Raw genomic sequence first — 15,843 nt, 5'->3', positions numbered from 1 at the left:
ATTGCATGAAGTATATGCTTAACTGAAAGATTTTAATCAAAATGTTTTGATAATCAGTGGCGAGTCTAGAACATACAACCACATGGTTCACTATTTAAATGAAACCGACAGAAAAAAGAAAAATATAAAAAAAACTATTGTGGGTTCGGATCGGGTCGAGTCGTATAAGCAAAAAAAAAAGATTTAAAGTTCTTACAATTGTACCTAACGAGGTATTATATCTTGATATAATTTCACAATTGTATCATTACTAATACATCCTAAAACATTTTTTCAATATATGACACCAAACTATCACTTAAAAATTGATCACCCATTTTGTCGCATACATAAGTCTTTACCAACTTCATTGCTGAAAATGCGTGTTCCATACTCATTGTTGCAACGGGTAAGATCAATGCAAATTTCAAGAGAATATAAACCTTAGGATATATAATATGCTTCTATTCTTCGACCATATTTTTGGCAAGTTCTCAAATGCTCTTCAATTGATTAAATTGTTCATCTTCTCGCACATCCTTAATGTAATTTTTCGGTTCAATTTCAAGAACTTGAAGATCATATTCTATTCGAAACTCTTCCTGATAAAGATTAGTCATTTCAATTATTTTATGCAAATCAAAGGCTTTGAAAGACTCACGCGGGAACAAACAAGTTATGGAAAGAAGTAATTTCGTGTTGGCTTCATTAAAGCGATGGTTAAGCTCTTAAAGTTGCATATCAATCACCGCCTTAAATACATTAACATGATAGTGGTGCAAGTTGTTAACCTGAAATAAAAAGAATATTTAATATGCTAATGAGAAAACACAATAAATAAATCAAGTTATTAATATCAAACGTTACCAACCCGTGAAATTCTTGGACGACTGAATCCATCATAATATTCATCTTCCATATCCACGATTCTAAAATCATGTTTATCGCAAAACAAAGTAAGATTCCATAAAAGTGGACCCATCCTACATCTCTAATTTCTTGAATTGTTTTTTTAGAGCTACTTACTTGATTCATGGAATTTACGATATCTTGGTCTTTTCTTTGTAATGTTGTATTCAAATGATTTATGACTCCTAAGATATCAATCAAGCGTAGACAAAACACAAAATCAAAGGTCTTTAATAACCTTAATAGGCGAATTGTTTCAGCTTTACGATCACGATCAATATTATCTTTACTAAGGTCTTCAAGTACTTCACAAATGGAAGAATATATGTTCTTGATATTCGATAAAGATGAAAAATGAGAACCCCATCGAGTATCAGATGGTCGTTTGATACCCACTTTTTGGTTCAAACCGGTACCACTCTCAACTTCACCTAAAATTTACCATATAAAAATTTAATTAGCATAACATAACTACAAAATATTTTAATAATAAATTTAGTACAATTATAAAGCAATTCTTCAGCCAATGCTTCCATTGCTTGTTTTTTTTCTTAAATTATCTTGTCTCTTGTAGGAAGATCCAATGATTTCTAACAGTCGAGAAACCTCATCAAAGAAATCATTAACCTTCATGTGATTTTTTGCAACAAACACTAGACTTAAATTTAACTCGTGAGCAAAACAATGAATAAAGTATGCAAATTTTGTTTCATTCATAATCGAAGTCTTCAGTCCATTAAATGCACCACTCATGTTACTAGCACCATCATAGTCTTTCCCTCTAATGCTAGCAGGACTCAAATTCCACTTTGAGAGCATATCATAAATGATAGCCTTTAGTGCCAAAACTTAAGTGTCACTAACATGTCTAAGGCCAACAAACCTTTCTACAATTTCCCCCTTTTTATTTATAAACAACAATACTAATGCCAATTGTTCTTTACAAGAAACATCACGTGACTCCTATACTAAAATTGCAAAAAAAATCTTTTCCAAGATCTTCCATAATAACATTCATAACTGCATCTGAACATGCCTAGACGATATCTTTTTGGATATCACTGCATTTCAATTGTGTAATAGGAATCTAACACATAATGCTAATCCTTGATGCAATAGGAATCTAACATAATCAATTGAAGCATTCAAACGAGTACAATATTCTTTTTCTTGTAAATTGGTTTGTTTCTCAAAAGCAAGTGTTATGGATTGTCTTTGGTTCATTAAATTTTGACACTTTTGGACAGTAATATTGTGTGGAGTTCCAGCTTTGTGATCATCTAGTCGTAATTTCCTATTCTAAGCATTAAATACAGATTTCACCAAATGATATGATCCACATTGGTTTGGTATATCGGATTTGAGTAGATAACAACATAAGCAAAAACCGACACTCTATTTTATACCATTTTCTAACCAATATTTGTTTTCATCAAACCAAGATATATTGAATCTTTGTTGTTTACCTCCAAAAGCACGTTATGGAAACTTATAGTTTTGAGTTTTGAAATGACATTTTTGCAAGTATGCCCTTCTAATTTCATCTCTTTGACACATGATAACATTACATACTCGGTCATTCTGCCGAATCAACATGTAGTGAACTTAAATAAACTATTATATGCTTATGTTGCTCGTTATCTTCTTTAACCGTTTCTTTATCATTATTTTTAAAAAACTGAAATAAAGAATTCCTTGATTTTAATTTCTGACAGAAACAACAATAAAATAATCAAATCAACAACAATCAAATAATCATATCACATTAAGAGTTTGAAACAATAAAAAAACCTATCGTAAAATCATGAATCAATCAAAAAGTAAAAAAAAAAAAAAAAAGTCATCGAACATTGACAATTTTTTTTTCAATTCACAATTAAAAATCTTATCAAGTTACTAATGTGAAACTTTCTCGAACAAGTAAATTGTAAATAATGAAACAATATCGAAAAAAAAAATCCTAAAGCAAATGCAATTAAACGGCTAAACATTGAACGAAAATTGTGATTTTAGAATCACTAATTCATGATTGTGGTCGGAATTGAAAATAGAATTCCTCATATTTTATTTTATATATAAAGTTGAATAATTACTGAGTGACAATAGGAAGGATCCCAAAGTGTTGCGAATTGTGAAAACGCTTCAAATCCAAATGCTACTTCATGTAGCGTTTAACAAAACGTTACAAGCTAGCCGCTAACCGTTTCAAACTACCTGCTAGCAACTAGTTTTGTCGAACACGCCCTAAAGAAAAATATTGGCTATTAACTTTTATATATATATATATATATATATATATATATATATATATATATATATATATGGCAATTCCATTAAGTGTTTCGCGTCTTTTCGTTCCTATTCTCTTTTCTCAAAAATGGGGGAAGTAAAACAAAGTTAAAGGATTACTTCGTTCTTGATAGTTATTTACTTAATCGTGAATAGAAGTATACTCTGGATCAGAATCGTGGGAAGTACTCATTGATCATTTCTACCAATTTAAAGCCTCATTTAGAATTCTTTTTATCTAAAGAAAAATAGAATTACATAATTTGTATTACAAATCTTGTGTACGTCATTTTTATCAATCTACTTTAGGGTAATACATATGGTAATATATAATAAAAACCCCATAAAGTTCATCTTTTGAACTCTTGTCAAGTTATGATCACTAATGAATTAATCTTCGGTTAACATCCTCTAATAGTTATATGCTTACTTTTCTTAACTTGTGTACATAGGAAATGAGATTCAGTTTTTTACTGTAAATTGATAAGCTGTTTCTTTCACTCATATAACTATCTGCTTTCCTTCATCAACCCCGAATAATGAATAAAAAACGAAAATAGATATTCAAATATATATATATATATATATATATATATATATATATATATATATATATATATATTAAGATGGTTCATTTAATTTTTATAAAGTAGGACAAATATTTAGTCTATATACTTGTTAAAAAAAAGGTGGGTATGTTTCACCCATGTAGCTCATGAGATGTAATAAAGGTGAGTTGTGGTAAGTCATCGGTAAATTTTTATAATCTGAGGGATTGTGATTTGTGAAAGCGAGTAAAAAGGAAAGTGTTCATATCAAATAACATGTTGCTTTTTGGGTTACAAGGTCGAAACAAGGAGAGTCGGTTGCTGTCGTGTTATGATAAAATAAGCACCCTTAACAAAAATAAAAATAAAAAACCTAAGTTGTTTAACTCAATTTCACTTCAAAAAATGAAAGAACCGAACCAATTATAACCAAAATCGTTCTAGGACAAGCGGAGAAGTTTTTTAAAAAACCAAAACCGATATTTGTGCACCTCCACATATTTATAATATAAAACATGTTATTGTTTTGGTTTGTCTCAATTAATTCATTTTCCAAAGTTCATCCTTAGATACGCTTTATTCTTTTTGGTGCTTGTGTTGATAAATTTATGAGTAAATTACACGGATCGTCCTTGTGGTTTGGGGTAATCTATGTGATTGGTCCTTAATTATTTTTTTTAACTCGGACGGTCTCTAAAACTTGGTTTTGTTGCGTATTTGGTCCCTGACGCTCTTAAAAAAAACTATTTTTCCATTATTTTATTTTATTTATATTTCAAATCAATTTAAATAATTATTTTTATTATAATTAAAGATAGGGTCCCACCATAACTCTTATCTTAAGATGTATACAACCTAACCATTTCATTCATTTCATAGAAACCGTCTCCCACCTTCATCCTTCCTTTCTGCCGTCAGAGCCTCTACTGGAGCCAATGATATCGTCGGGATGTGGCACCCCACATCTATTTCATTCGGAGTTAACACCACTGCTGCAATTAGGCTTCTTCACTCTTACTATTCGTGCCTCCCTAAACGACTTGAACTGCTTCCTGAACCACATATGGCCATCGAAACCGGTGCCTTCTTCGGTGAAAAGCTCTGGCTATAGCTGCCATCTTGGGTGAAAAGCTATGACAAACCCACGATCTGGTTTCTCGGTTGAAGTTGAAACAGAAGGCCACCCCCCGAACTCTTTGTTTCTCCGACGATTTTCCTTCAACATTGCTTCATATTTGGTGGTGATTTGTTTTTTCGATGTGATTTGGTTTCGATTTGGTCAATGGATATATGGGGATTGTATGAGTCTACATGCCCTAAGCCGTTCGTGTCGCCACTCAGATGGTCTTGTTAAATTTAATGGCGATGTTGATGACATGAGTGATCGATGTCGTTGTATCAATCAAAAAATAAACCAACTAACCTAAGTCGGGTCGAATCCACAAGGAGTTCGTGGTTAAACTTTGTGTCAAAGTAATCAATAAAAAGAAAAGTATCACTAGCAATTGTCACGAGAAAGATTAAAGAAAAAATCAGACAAAAGCTTGGAAATTTATTAATTATAACGAAAATCTCAATGAGAAAACTAGAGTACTCCCGTTTCAGTTATGGACAGTTTAGATTCACACACTTTCTTTCCTAAAATCCTAATTCAATTACTTAGATGCAATTGGGGTTTATTAATTTGTAACACATAGTTTTGGGTACACAATATGTTCATTCAACTAGTTGTCTTACTCCTTATGTCTAAATGTATTAGGAACAATTAGTGAACTAACATTAAAGCATCTTCCAACTACCTATTACCATATTAAGTTTCAATATCATAAGTTGGAATAATATATGTTGATTCAATCACTTGTCTTTATTCCTAAACTATTTGAACTTGGAACAAATGATGAGTTTACAATAAACTATCTTAATTATGACATCAAACAAATTCATACAACCCAATTTTAATTATCATTACCAAAGATCACCACATGAAGCATAAAACAACAATTGAAATTAACTAGGATCAAGTAATAATCAAGTGTGTTCATCCAAAAGTCATAAACATCCCCGGAAGTAACCTAATGATTTAGCTTTCCATTAAAATCATCCAACAATTGTAGCCTAATGATTATTAAAATACGAAACAAATAAACCTTGGGAAAGGAGTAATCATTTCTGAAAATGACTAGAATTGATGAGAATCACCGTTTGAATGACCTTCAAATGTTGCTTGCTGATGAATTGAATCAAATATTGCCTTCAATCCGGATTGAAATGGAATGAATTTGTGTTTCCAAATGTTTCCAAGGGTTTAGAAGCCTAAAAAACACAGGAAAAAGATCTCAAAATCGGAGGTGGGAACCCTAAAAAGGAATGCCTAAGTCCCTATTTATATTATTTGGCAGAAAATAACGAAATCGGGCGGTGTGGGACATTGGACGTCCTAGGAGACGTCTTAGACGTCATGTATAACGCCTTGGCGTTCATTGTACGTCTTTGCATGCCTTCTGACGTCCTTGAAATACACTAAAAATTGGCCAAAAACGCTAGATGTCTTAGGGGGCGTCTTAGACGCCTGGACGTCCTGGGGACGCCCCTAAAACGCCTGGACGTTCTTACATCCTTCCTTGATTCTTATGCTTTCCGAGACACGTCGTTCCAACACGGGACGCCCCTAAAATGCCTGGACGTCCTGGGGGACGTCTTAGACACCGTGTAAGACGCCGACGGGTTCCTCTTCTTTTTTTCTCCGAAACTCGCCCAGATGCTGGCCGTTTGACTTGGACGTCCTAGGGGACGTCTTAGACGCCTGGAGGCGCCTTCACCTTCCATGCAAGTTATGGTGATCAAAATGACATAACTAGCAGAAACTCAAAACACGAAAGTTGTAGAAAATATTGTCTATTTTTAAGAACATCTTTACTCAGGTAAATCGGAGCTCCATAACTTTATATATGACCAAAACATTAAAGCATGGTCAATTTTCCGAACAATGTTTCTTCATTCTTTTAGCAATTCGTTTTACTTGCAGGTTCCGCCCACTTTTAGTATGATATATTTGTTGGATTAGTGTCTAAGTCCATAACTATTTTTGGTATGTACTTGACCCGATTATGAGCATGGTCCTTTTGGGTTGCCTTCACCATAGCAATATGCAGGATGAATTAAGGAGAGAAAGGTTTAATTATGATTTATTAATATATTATAAGAATAATATATTAAAAGAGAAATCATATTGTTTAATTAATATTAGTCAAGAATTAATTAAGAATTAATTTTGTGGCTAAAAGAGATTAATTAAACTTAGGGGACTGGAGTTGTAACTATAAGATAATTACAATTGGGCTATGGATCACCTAATATTATATAGGTTGGACGAATTTTATGGGAAGCCCATAAAGAATTCGTCCAAGGGATATGTTAAAGGAGTCCATGGGCTGCTTAGGGCCTAAGCAGTCAGATTAGGGTTTCCTAGATGCAAACCCTTATAGCCTACATTTATTTAAGGAGCCCCTAAGCCCCAAAAACATGGTGAATGATTCCCTTAGGGTTTCTGGACGATTTTGGGCAGCCACTCTCTTCTCTCCTTCATCCAATTGCTTAATGGTGTTTGTGACTCCATTAGAGGTGCAACACTTGAGGCACTAAGCTTTCTGAAGCCAATTAAAGCAAGGAATTGATTGTTATTACTATATAACAATCAAAGGTAATTACTAAACCCTTATTTCAGTTCTTATATGATAGATCTAGGGTTTGTAAGTCTTGGAAGTTTATTGCATGTTCAAAGTAGAAAACCTAGATCCAAGCAATTAGGGTTGCATGAACACCATAAGATTGATGTTATGCTCAAATCCATCAATAGTGACCTGCATATGAAGTTCAACAACTCATCAAAGTAGTGCCATTCATGGACAATTATACATCAATTCAACGGATTTATGACAATTTAGTACATTCATAAAATAGACTTATCAAATCTCCCCAACTTTATTCCAAACTCGTCCCGAGATTGGCCTGAAATAATCAACATAGACTTACTCTCTTATCCTAAGGAAAACTTAATGTAATCACAAATTTCGTACACCTTATCAAAACATATTCAATAAGAAAAATATATCGATTTTGGGGATTATTTGTTGTTTATCCGGACTTTTAAACTTAAAATACATGTTATGCTTATTTTACTTTGTTGTTTGAAACCCTCCACTTTTTGAACCCTTTCCAGTAATCAACCTCATGAGTAATCAGTTGAACTCATTGCCAAAGTCCCGTTTTCAAGGTTCACTAACATAGTTAACTGTCGGTAACACTTAATGGACCAACCCATACACTCCCGCTATCGAGGGGTCACATATTGTTTCACATAATGTCTTCAACTTGAAATTTTCTTCGTATTTATCTTGATTGTGTGTTCTTCAAGTTGTTTTATGGCTTCAACGGATTTGATCATCTTTGTATTTGACTTGAACTTGAATATATATACTTGGAAGTTCTTCAATGTCTTATGATGCTTTTTGGTTGTGTGAAAAATAATAATAGTCCCCTCCCAACCCCAAAGGTGCAGGAGTAAGTAAAACCAAGTACTCAGAGCATGATGGCACATATTGTTCGGTTGGGTCCTCAATTGAAAGATCGTAGGCTCGAGCCAAAAACCTTCATTTTTCAAACACTTGGGCATTTCACATAACAATTTTTAAATAAATATAAATATTCCCAAATCGGCTGAGCAACCCACAAAATCAATATTAAATAGATATTATGACTTGATGTACCAAACTCCTATCATTTTCCATCTTGATGAGTTACATTCAAAATATAGAGATGCTACTAACTCATCACATACTTCATAGAACCAACCCAAGAGAGAATAATAATAATAATAATAATAATAATAATAATAATAATAATAATAATAATGAGTTTAATAACAGTACATTCAACCCAAATAAAGACATGAAAATCAAAAGAAAAAGGAAAATAAAAAGAAAAAGAAAAAGTCTTCATCACACAACCAAAAATATAAAAATCAAAAGAGGATCTCACCAAAGTTCACTGCGGGGGCGGCTGTGGCGGATATCGTGGGTATGGTGGAGGATACCCAAAGATCAATCCAGCTAAATCATCAAATCGAACGGTGTCTGCTGTAGCTTGTGGTGGATGATAATGCTCGTACTCCGATGGTGATGTCACTCGGGTCCCCAAATCGGTAGAAAACTGGTGCTGGTGCTCGAGATCACTGTGGTAGATTAATGTCCATTGGGTCATTGTGGCAACCGTCAAAATTCGAGTCGGTTCTAGATTTGAATAAACTTAGTTGCACATATACGCACGACACATACTGGACTTAGTGACTAGAAGCTCAGTTATAACCTACTAGAAACTTGGAAGCAACTAGAAACAATGGATAATGTACTTAGATTTCACATTGATATGTGAATTCTACAACTACTTAACTGTAGAGGCTATCCATATTCGGGTCACTCTTTGACTCGAACACCTTTTCATGAATCATATACACACATCATGCACTTGACCTAGAAGTAGAAATTAGGTCAAAGTCTCATAGAAACTTAAGTCAAAGTTGAAGACTAGGACTAGTATACTTGATTCCTCAATTTCGCTTGAATCTCGGAATCACTACATAGAATGCCAATAAACCGATAAAAATAAATTACAAACATTATTTATAACTATAAAAGAGTTATAATACAATAAAATAATTTAAAGTCTCAAATATTCTATTTATTTTGATATCCAAATTTTTACAAACTCTCAAAAACCCTAAAAACCCTAAAACTTAAATTTTATAAAGTTTAACATCAAGAATTCTATAAAAATAGTTATGAAACTTATAATATTATCTTAAAACAATTAAATTCAGGGAAATATAATCAAGGAAAATAAAAATTTAAGTCATTAACATTCATCCTTAATTTATAAGTCAAAAAATCAAGGTTTCATGAATAAAAACTTGATTTTAGTGCACATTTTATATAAAATTTAAATATTTTATAAAATAACTTAAATTTTATAAAACAAAATGAATGAGAAAGGGTTACTATACTCAAAATTTCGGACCCCTCTCTTCCCATATCTCTCTCTCACACTCTCATTCTCCAACACACACATCTCTCTTCTTTCTCTCTCTAGAAAACTCTCTTTACCTTCTCTCTAATTTTTTTTCTCCAAACACCACAACCACAGCCTCTTAACCACGAAATTATGGAGATTCATAAGGGTTTTTCAAGCCACAAATAAATTTAAGGTAAAGAACATACATCTCTTGAAGATCCACAACAATGATTTAAGCCATGCATGTGCATTTTACTTCAAAAACCGACTTCTACTTCTTCATCTTCTTCAAACTTGTTTTCTTTTTGTTAAAATAGTTTTTAGAACATCATGGATGTGTTTTAACACCATGCATGTATGATAAACAAGGTTGCATGTTCATGATCTTAGTGAAAAAATCGATTTTAAGGATTAAAACATCAAACTCAAGTTAAAAGTTTTTGAGAAACAAAATTTTGTTCATAAATGAATGTATACATTTTGATAAGTTTTAATCTTTTGATCTCTGGAAACATGACTAGAATATAAGTTTATCATGATATCTTTTAAAATATTTCAAAAGATTTACTCAAAGAAATGATGAAAACTCATTTTTCTAACCAATCACCATGCATGCAATCTGCCAGATTTCTTTACCTGACTTTAAACTGTCATATCTCACTCATTTCTTAACCAAAATTCGGGATTCTTTTTCTGAAATATAATATTTTGAGTTAGCTTTCAAACCCATCTGACCTCACTGGAAAATTCAAATATTTCGATTTTTAGCAATTTTTACAAAACTGTTGCTCAATCAGCACCTCTTTGTGAATACTAGTTTTGTATTGCATGTTCAAAGATCTTATTCATCACTAAAAATCAAGGAAAAATTAATTTGAGCACTTAACATCATGTATTAAGAGGTATAAAAATATCTTGATTCAAAAGCTTTTTGGAACATGTTGCAAAAATTCTCAAAGTAACATCAATAATTTTTACCAAAATCACAAGAATCAAGTTTTCTCTATAATTGTTTGAGCCTTTAGGCATGTTTTTCGACATCAAAAATAAGAAAACAATTTTTCATTGTTATTAAATTGTTTGAAGTTGCATTCTGGAAATTTTCAGCTCAATATATATTTTCTTTATTTTTACATGAAAATAATAATAAAATAGAGTGTTAAAGCATATAAAATACTTAAACTTGTAAATAAATTCTGGAAATATTTGTGGATGACCCTTTAAGTTAATAAACATCTCTCATGAAGTTTCATCGAGTTTTGTTACTGCTTAGTATGATTTTTAATTTTCTTTTTATTTAGCTCTAATAAATCATAAAACCACTTTAGGGAATGTGAAAATATTATTTCTTATTTTTCGCAGTTGCTACCAGAGGTATAAAACTCAGAAAAATATTTTCAAAATTTTGCATAATGCATTCCTATTTTTCCCCGATTTTTGTATTTATAATGGCCTAAAAATAGAACAAATAGTTCTGCTCATCCAAAATTCATGAAAATTTACCAGAACACCTTGTAGTACATTAGGAGGCTACATAAAAATTTTGATGATTTTTCTCTTCTGTATACTATTTTTCTCCTATTTTCTAAGATTAAATACACTTAAATACACAAAATCGGATTTCAGTATATAAAAACCACATTTGGTATTTTTCCCAGATTATTTACTCTGTAAATGAAGTGTACAAAATTTTTGGTAATTTACTTTAACTGTTTATCAATTATTTCAATTAATGATTATTTAAGAGGATTAAACAAGGAAAAATAGCAACACTAATTGAAAAATATCTTTTATATTTTTCACAGCTTCTATATATGTAATAACAGTGTTACAAAAATTTTGGACAATTTTGGAAACTGTTTTCTATTTATCTCCATTTTATTAGAATAAATGCACAAAAATCATAAACATTGGGTTAAACAGTTTATAAATCCATTTTTTATATTTTTCCCAGCTTAAGTATGTGTAATGGCAGTAATATAAGAAGTTTGAGGAATTTTCTTAACTGATTGCTATTTTTCATGAATTTTTATCTATTTAGAGAATTAATTATAAGAAAATTGGTTATACATATCTATAAACCATGAAAATTTATCTGAAAGTCTTTTAATGTAGTTAGAACCAAAATTTGAAGTGTGGTAATTTTTATTAACCTTTTACTATTTTTCCATGATTTTATGATTATTCAAGGAATTAAATGGTGAAAAATAATTAGACAAATCAAAAAGTCAAGAAAATTTATCTTAAGGTCTTTGACTTCAATTAAAACTGAAATGCAAAGTTTACGAAAGTTTAGAACTAAATTGATTTAGTTTTTGAATACTTAATCATTGGAATACCTCTTAAAATGTTAAATATTAACATTTCAATAATGAGAATTTTCCACTTAAATTGTTATATAACAATTGATTCTTTGAAATTTAATTTTCACAGAAAAATGTTTGTAACCTATCAATATTAAACATTGACACATTATTGGCATAATTCTATTGTAGTAGTAAGTATACTAGTATTAGATTTCAATTAGGGACTCATTAGTGTGTAACGTCGTTGTAGGAAAAACGATAGTGGTATGAGTGGAGCGTAGATCAAGGCATCATTTGCATCATCTCAATGCATTGTGAGTATTCACGCACTCCCCTATTTTCGGTTTTTATGTTTTGGGGTGGAAAAGCATGTCCTAAACTATTTATGTTCGTTATATTTAGTTGACTCGTATAAACTTGATTACTATATTTTGCATATTGTGAGTATTCACGCACTCCCCTATTTTCGGTTTTTATGTTTTGGGGTGGAAAAGCATGTCCCGAAAAACTATTATTTGAATGTTGTATTTAAATTGATTTGTATCAAACATGATTGCTATTTTATTGCTATGTCTCTCTATGTATGTCTATGCAACACAGAACATGAGAACTTATCGTACTAAGGCCCTTCCCTTATCTCTAACCATTAACTCTTTGAGCCAATGGTCATTATGGATAGCGCTATTAGGAATTGACAACTCCTCACTCGCCCTATTGCTGGAGTGCATGATACCATATTCATCTATGGAACGATAAGCATAGATCTTGATAGGGCTTCAGTCATAGGTTTGGTTGAGACTCATTGTTTGCTCATACACATACAAACTCGTTACTTATTATAGCAATAAACTTGTTTATTAATTATAGCAATGAACTTTGTTTCTCATTACAACAACGAACTGTTATTACTGAAAACTTATATACATGTTTTAGCAATGAAATTGTTTGCTCCTTGTAGCAACAAAATTGATTGCTCATTTTAGCAATGAAACTTGTTTACTCGTTTGAGTAACGAACTTTATCTTCCATGAGAATATGAATGTTGCATCTTATTTGGGCAACATACCTTATCTCTCATGATGACAAAGAACTTTGTTTTTACAAAACTTATTTACTCATTTTAACAATATACTTTTATTATTGGAAACTTTTATCAAGACTTTGATTTCAATTCATGGAACCAATATTATTTTGTTTATCTGTGAGTACTCACCAACTATTTTTATAGTTGACGCTCGTTTTACATGCTTTTTCAGGAATCATCGAGTAAGTGGCACTTAGGGACACTTCACTTTTAGGAGCATTCGCATGTGTTGTATTTCAATTTACATTGTAATTTCTTTTAAAAGTTGTTCAAACCCATTGTGAATTTGTAATGATTTTTAATACTATGGTTGGTGTTGTCTTTTAACTTTTGCGATGAAACCCTTTGTACTGCCACGCCCTGTGTTTCCGCTTTAGCGGGGTGTGACAGGAAATGGTATCAGAGCCGAAGGTTATAGAGAATACCGGTTTTCCTTTGGAGAACCACAACTATAGCCAAAAATTTTCAAAATGTTTTTAAAATACCGAACATACTACTAGTATAACTATTTCGAGTACGCATTATTGGACTTTAACTAAGTATAGCCTGGCCAACTATGCTTAATTAAGGAAACTTAATGCGAGGCTTGAAACGGTTATAGTAGAATTATGTTCAAAACAATTTTCAACTTAAACTTTTGAAAAACAAAATTTTTGGTGTGCTTACGGGCATTGCATATTATAGGCATTCATCTAGATACACTTAGAAACTAAGTTCACTGTTATATCAATGCCCTTATTTAGAAATATTCTTATCCCTTATCAAGTGCTAGGTTAACCACTTAGGTATATCACTAGCCACTCTAAGAGCAATGCACATAGTACTGATAATGGGTATTCCTCGGTAGCTATTGACTTTAGATATAAGGTTAGTAGTTAGATATACACTAGTAATAATCTTAAGTCGAAACCAATACCAATTATCCCTCAATACCTCTTCATCGTCTTCGTACTAGAGTTACAACTAGGAAAAAGCGTTTCGATACCGACACGGATGATAATTGGAGCATCGCGTAAGGTTGTAGATGAGTCACCACTAAGTAATCACTTGGATACCATTGGCGGGCATTTCGGATTCGACTAACAAGGAGACACAAAGGTTTAACCTATTGCTACTAATACGTGAGACCTTATTACTACGCTACGATTTAGCTTTAGGTTGTTTCCACCTTCAGGTTAAAACTTAACATAGGATATCCCTTTGACCTCTATAAAAGGCCACGAAACTGCATTGACACCATAAAACGTTTTTCAAACAATTTTTCTTGCCCTTTATCTTAGGGAAAAAGACATCGGTACTCGTCTTATACTCGCCTTGTACTCGCCTTAGTATTTAGGTACGATCAGCTACACTAATATACTTATTCCTTACTTCTTAATCTTCCATCGAAAAATTATTTCGTTTCATCGGTTTTATTTATCATCGATAAAATACTTTATAACCACTTCATACAACTTACTAGACATTTCCTAACAATGTAAGTCGTATTCTCGCTAAAAATCTTTTGACAACTTGCTTTAACTTAACACTTTTCTTCAAAACTCAATTTAACCAATATTGGTTTTAACCTTGCTATTTCAATTTCATTTCAAATTCATTTCAATGGATTGATGTGCTTTTAAGGGCATATAAACCATTTTAAACATTGCTTACCATTTTGACACGTCTTCGAAAAACTAGAAACATTTTCTTTTATAATCGTGTTTAAACTCTTTACTATAAAACTTAAACATATGACGTTAAAGTTCATATTATGTGTAAAAGCTTCATCGGATCTTCAAACCACTTTTGTTTTAAGACTTTTGACTACTTCCCCATTTAGGCATCGTACTTTACTTAAATGTGTTTTCTTGAAACCCAACATGGTATTTTTACAACTTTCTAATCCAAATGTGTTTACAAGACATCACTGATGCCTACATTTCAAAACACACCTTATTTGTTTATTTTATTTCAAATTAGTTTTATAATCTGTGTTTATAAAACTTACAACATTGCAAAACTTAGTGTTCACTTTTAAATTTCCAGTGACACCTTCAACAATGTATAATTACTCTTCTAAATCTATTGAGTCTTTACCTTATATGTTTGAACTATTATTGAACTCCATTCTAAAAAGTCAAATTGTCAGATTTTCAACTACCGTTTGTAGTGCTTCTTCTTTTTCACAAATGGAGTTTAACTTAATAAGGTAACTCGTGATTATTAGCAAACATTCTAAGACTCTCACATGTCTATTTAATCATCAATATACATCAAATATTAAAGTTTGAAATATATCTCAACCTGGTTTGAATCTACCTATAGGCATTGTTCTTATAATTTTAACAATAACAATCATTGCCGCCGCTACCTTCCTTTTTCTTTCCCCCGCACTTGATTTCTTGCTCTCCTTATGACTTTAGATCTCGCACACCCATAATAGTAACATAATACATTGTCTAACTTTGTTTCTGTCTATTTTGCTTCTCCTGGTATCATGTTTGTACACATACATACTAGAAGTCTATCCTTTCGTTTTGCGCGATTAATACATGTATAGCCATGAGGAATAATTTTTATTTAGTCAACTTTGATATATTCAATTACGCCTTTTTATCATATACATCTTGTTTTTATTTTGAAATCTCTATAAACAAGTGATCCTTATTTACATTTGCTC

General features: G+C 31.7%; 1 protein-coding gene across 1 annotated transcript; it reads right to left on the bottom strand.

The window, feature by feature from the left end:
• Positions 1 to 473: 473 nt before the first annotated feature.
• Positions 474 to 1,424, bottom strand: LOC145105796 (uncharacterized). The gene is made up of 5 exons (XM_079042874.1): positions 1,391 to 1,424; positions 1,127 to 1,319; positions 851 to 908; positions 741 to 770; positions 474 to 581 (listed from the first exon to the last, which is right to left on the bottom strand). The coding sequence occupies exons 1-5, from the start codon at positions 1,422 to 1,424 to the stop codon at positions 474 to 476; spliced, it is 423 nt and encodes a 140-aa protein (XP_078899000.1).
• Positions 1,425 to 15,843: the final 14,419 nt, after the last annotated feature.

Source organism: Lactuca virosa, chromosome 4 (genome assembly GCF_052849685.1).
Source record: "Lactuca virosa cultivar CGN04683 chromosome 4, Lactuca_virosa_CGN04683_v6, whole genome shotgun sequence".
Classification (NCBI taxonomy): Eukaryota; Viridiplantae; Streptophyta; class Magnoliopsida; order Asterales; family Asteraceae; genus Lactuca; species Lactuca virosa.
Note: the sequence above shows the minus strand (reverse complement) of the source record. Positions and strands in the feature narration are given on the sequence as shown.

Bases quoted from the DNA above. Each gene is read 5' to 3' on its own strand.
- LOC145105796 (XM_079042874.1), bottom strand. From the start codon at position 1,424: ATGGAAGCATTGGCTGAAGAATTGCTTTATAATT. The intron at 1,320-1,390 runs GTACTAAATTTA...GGTAAATTTTAG, and splicing joins TGAAGAATTGCTTTATAATT to GTGAAGTTGAGAGTGGTACC. The intron at 582-740 runs GTATTTAAGGCG...AATCTTTATCAG, and splicing joins TGCACCACTATCATGTTAAT to GAAGAGTTTCGAATAGAATA.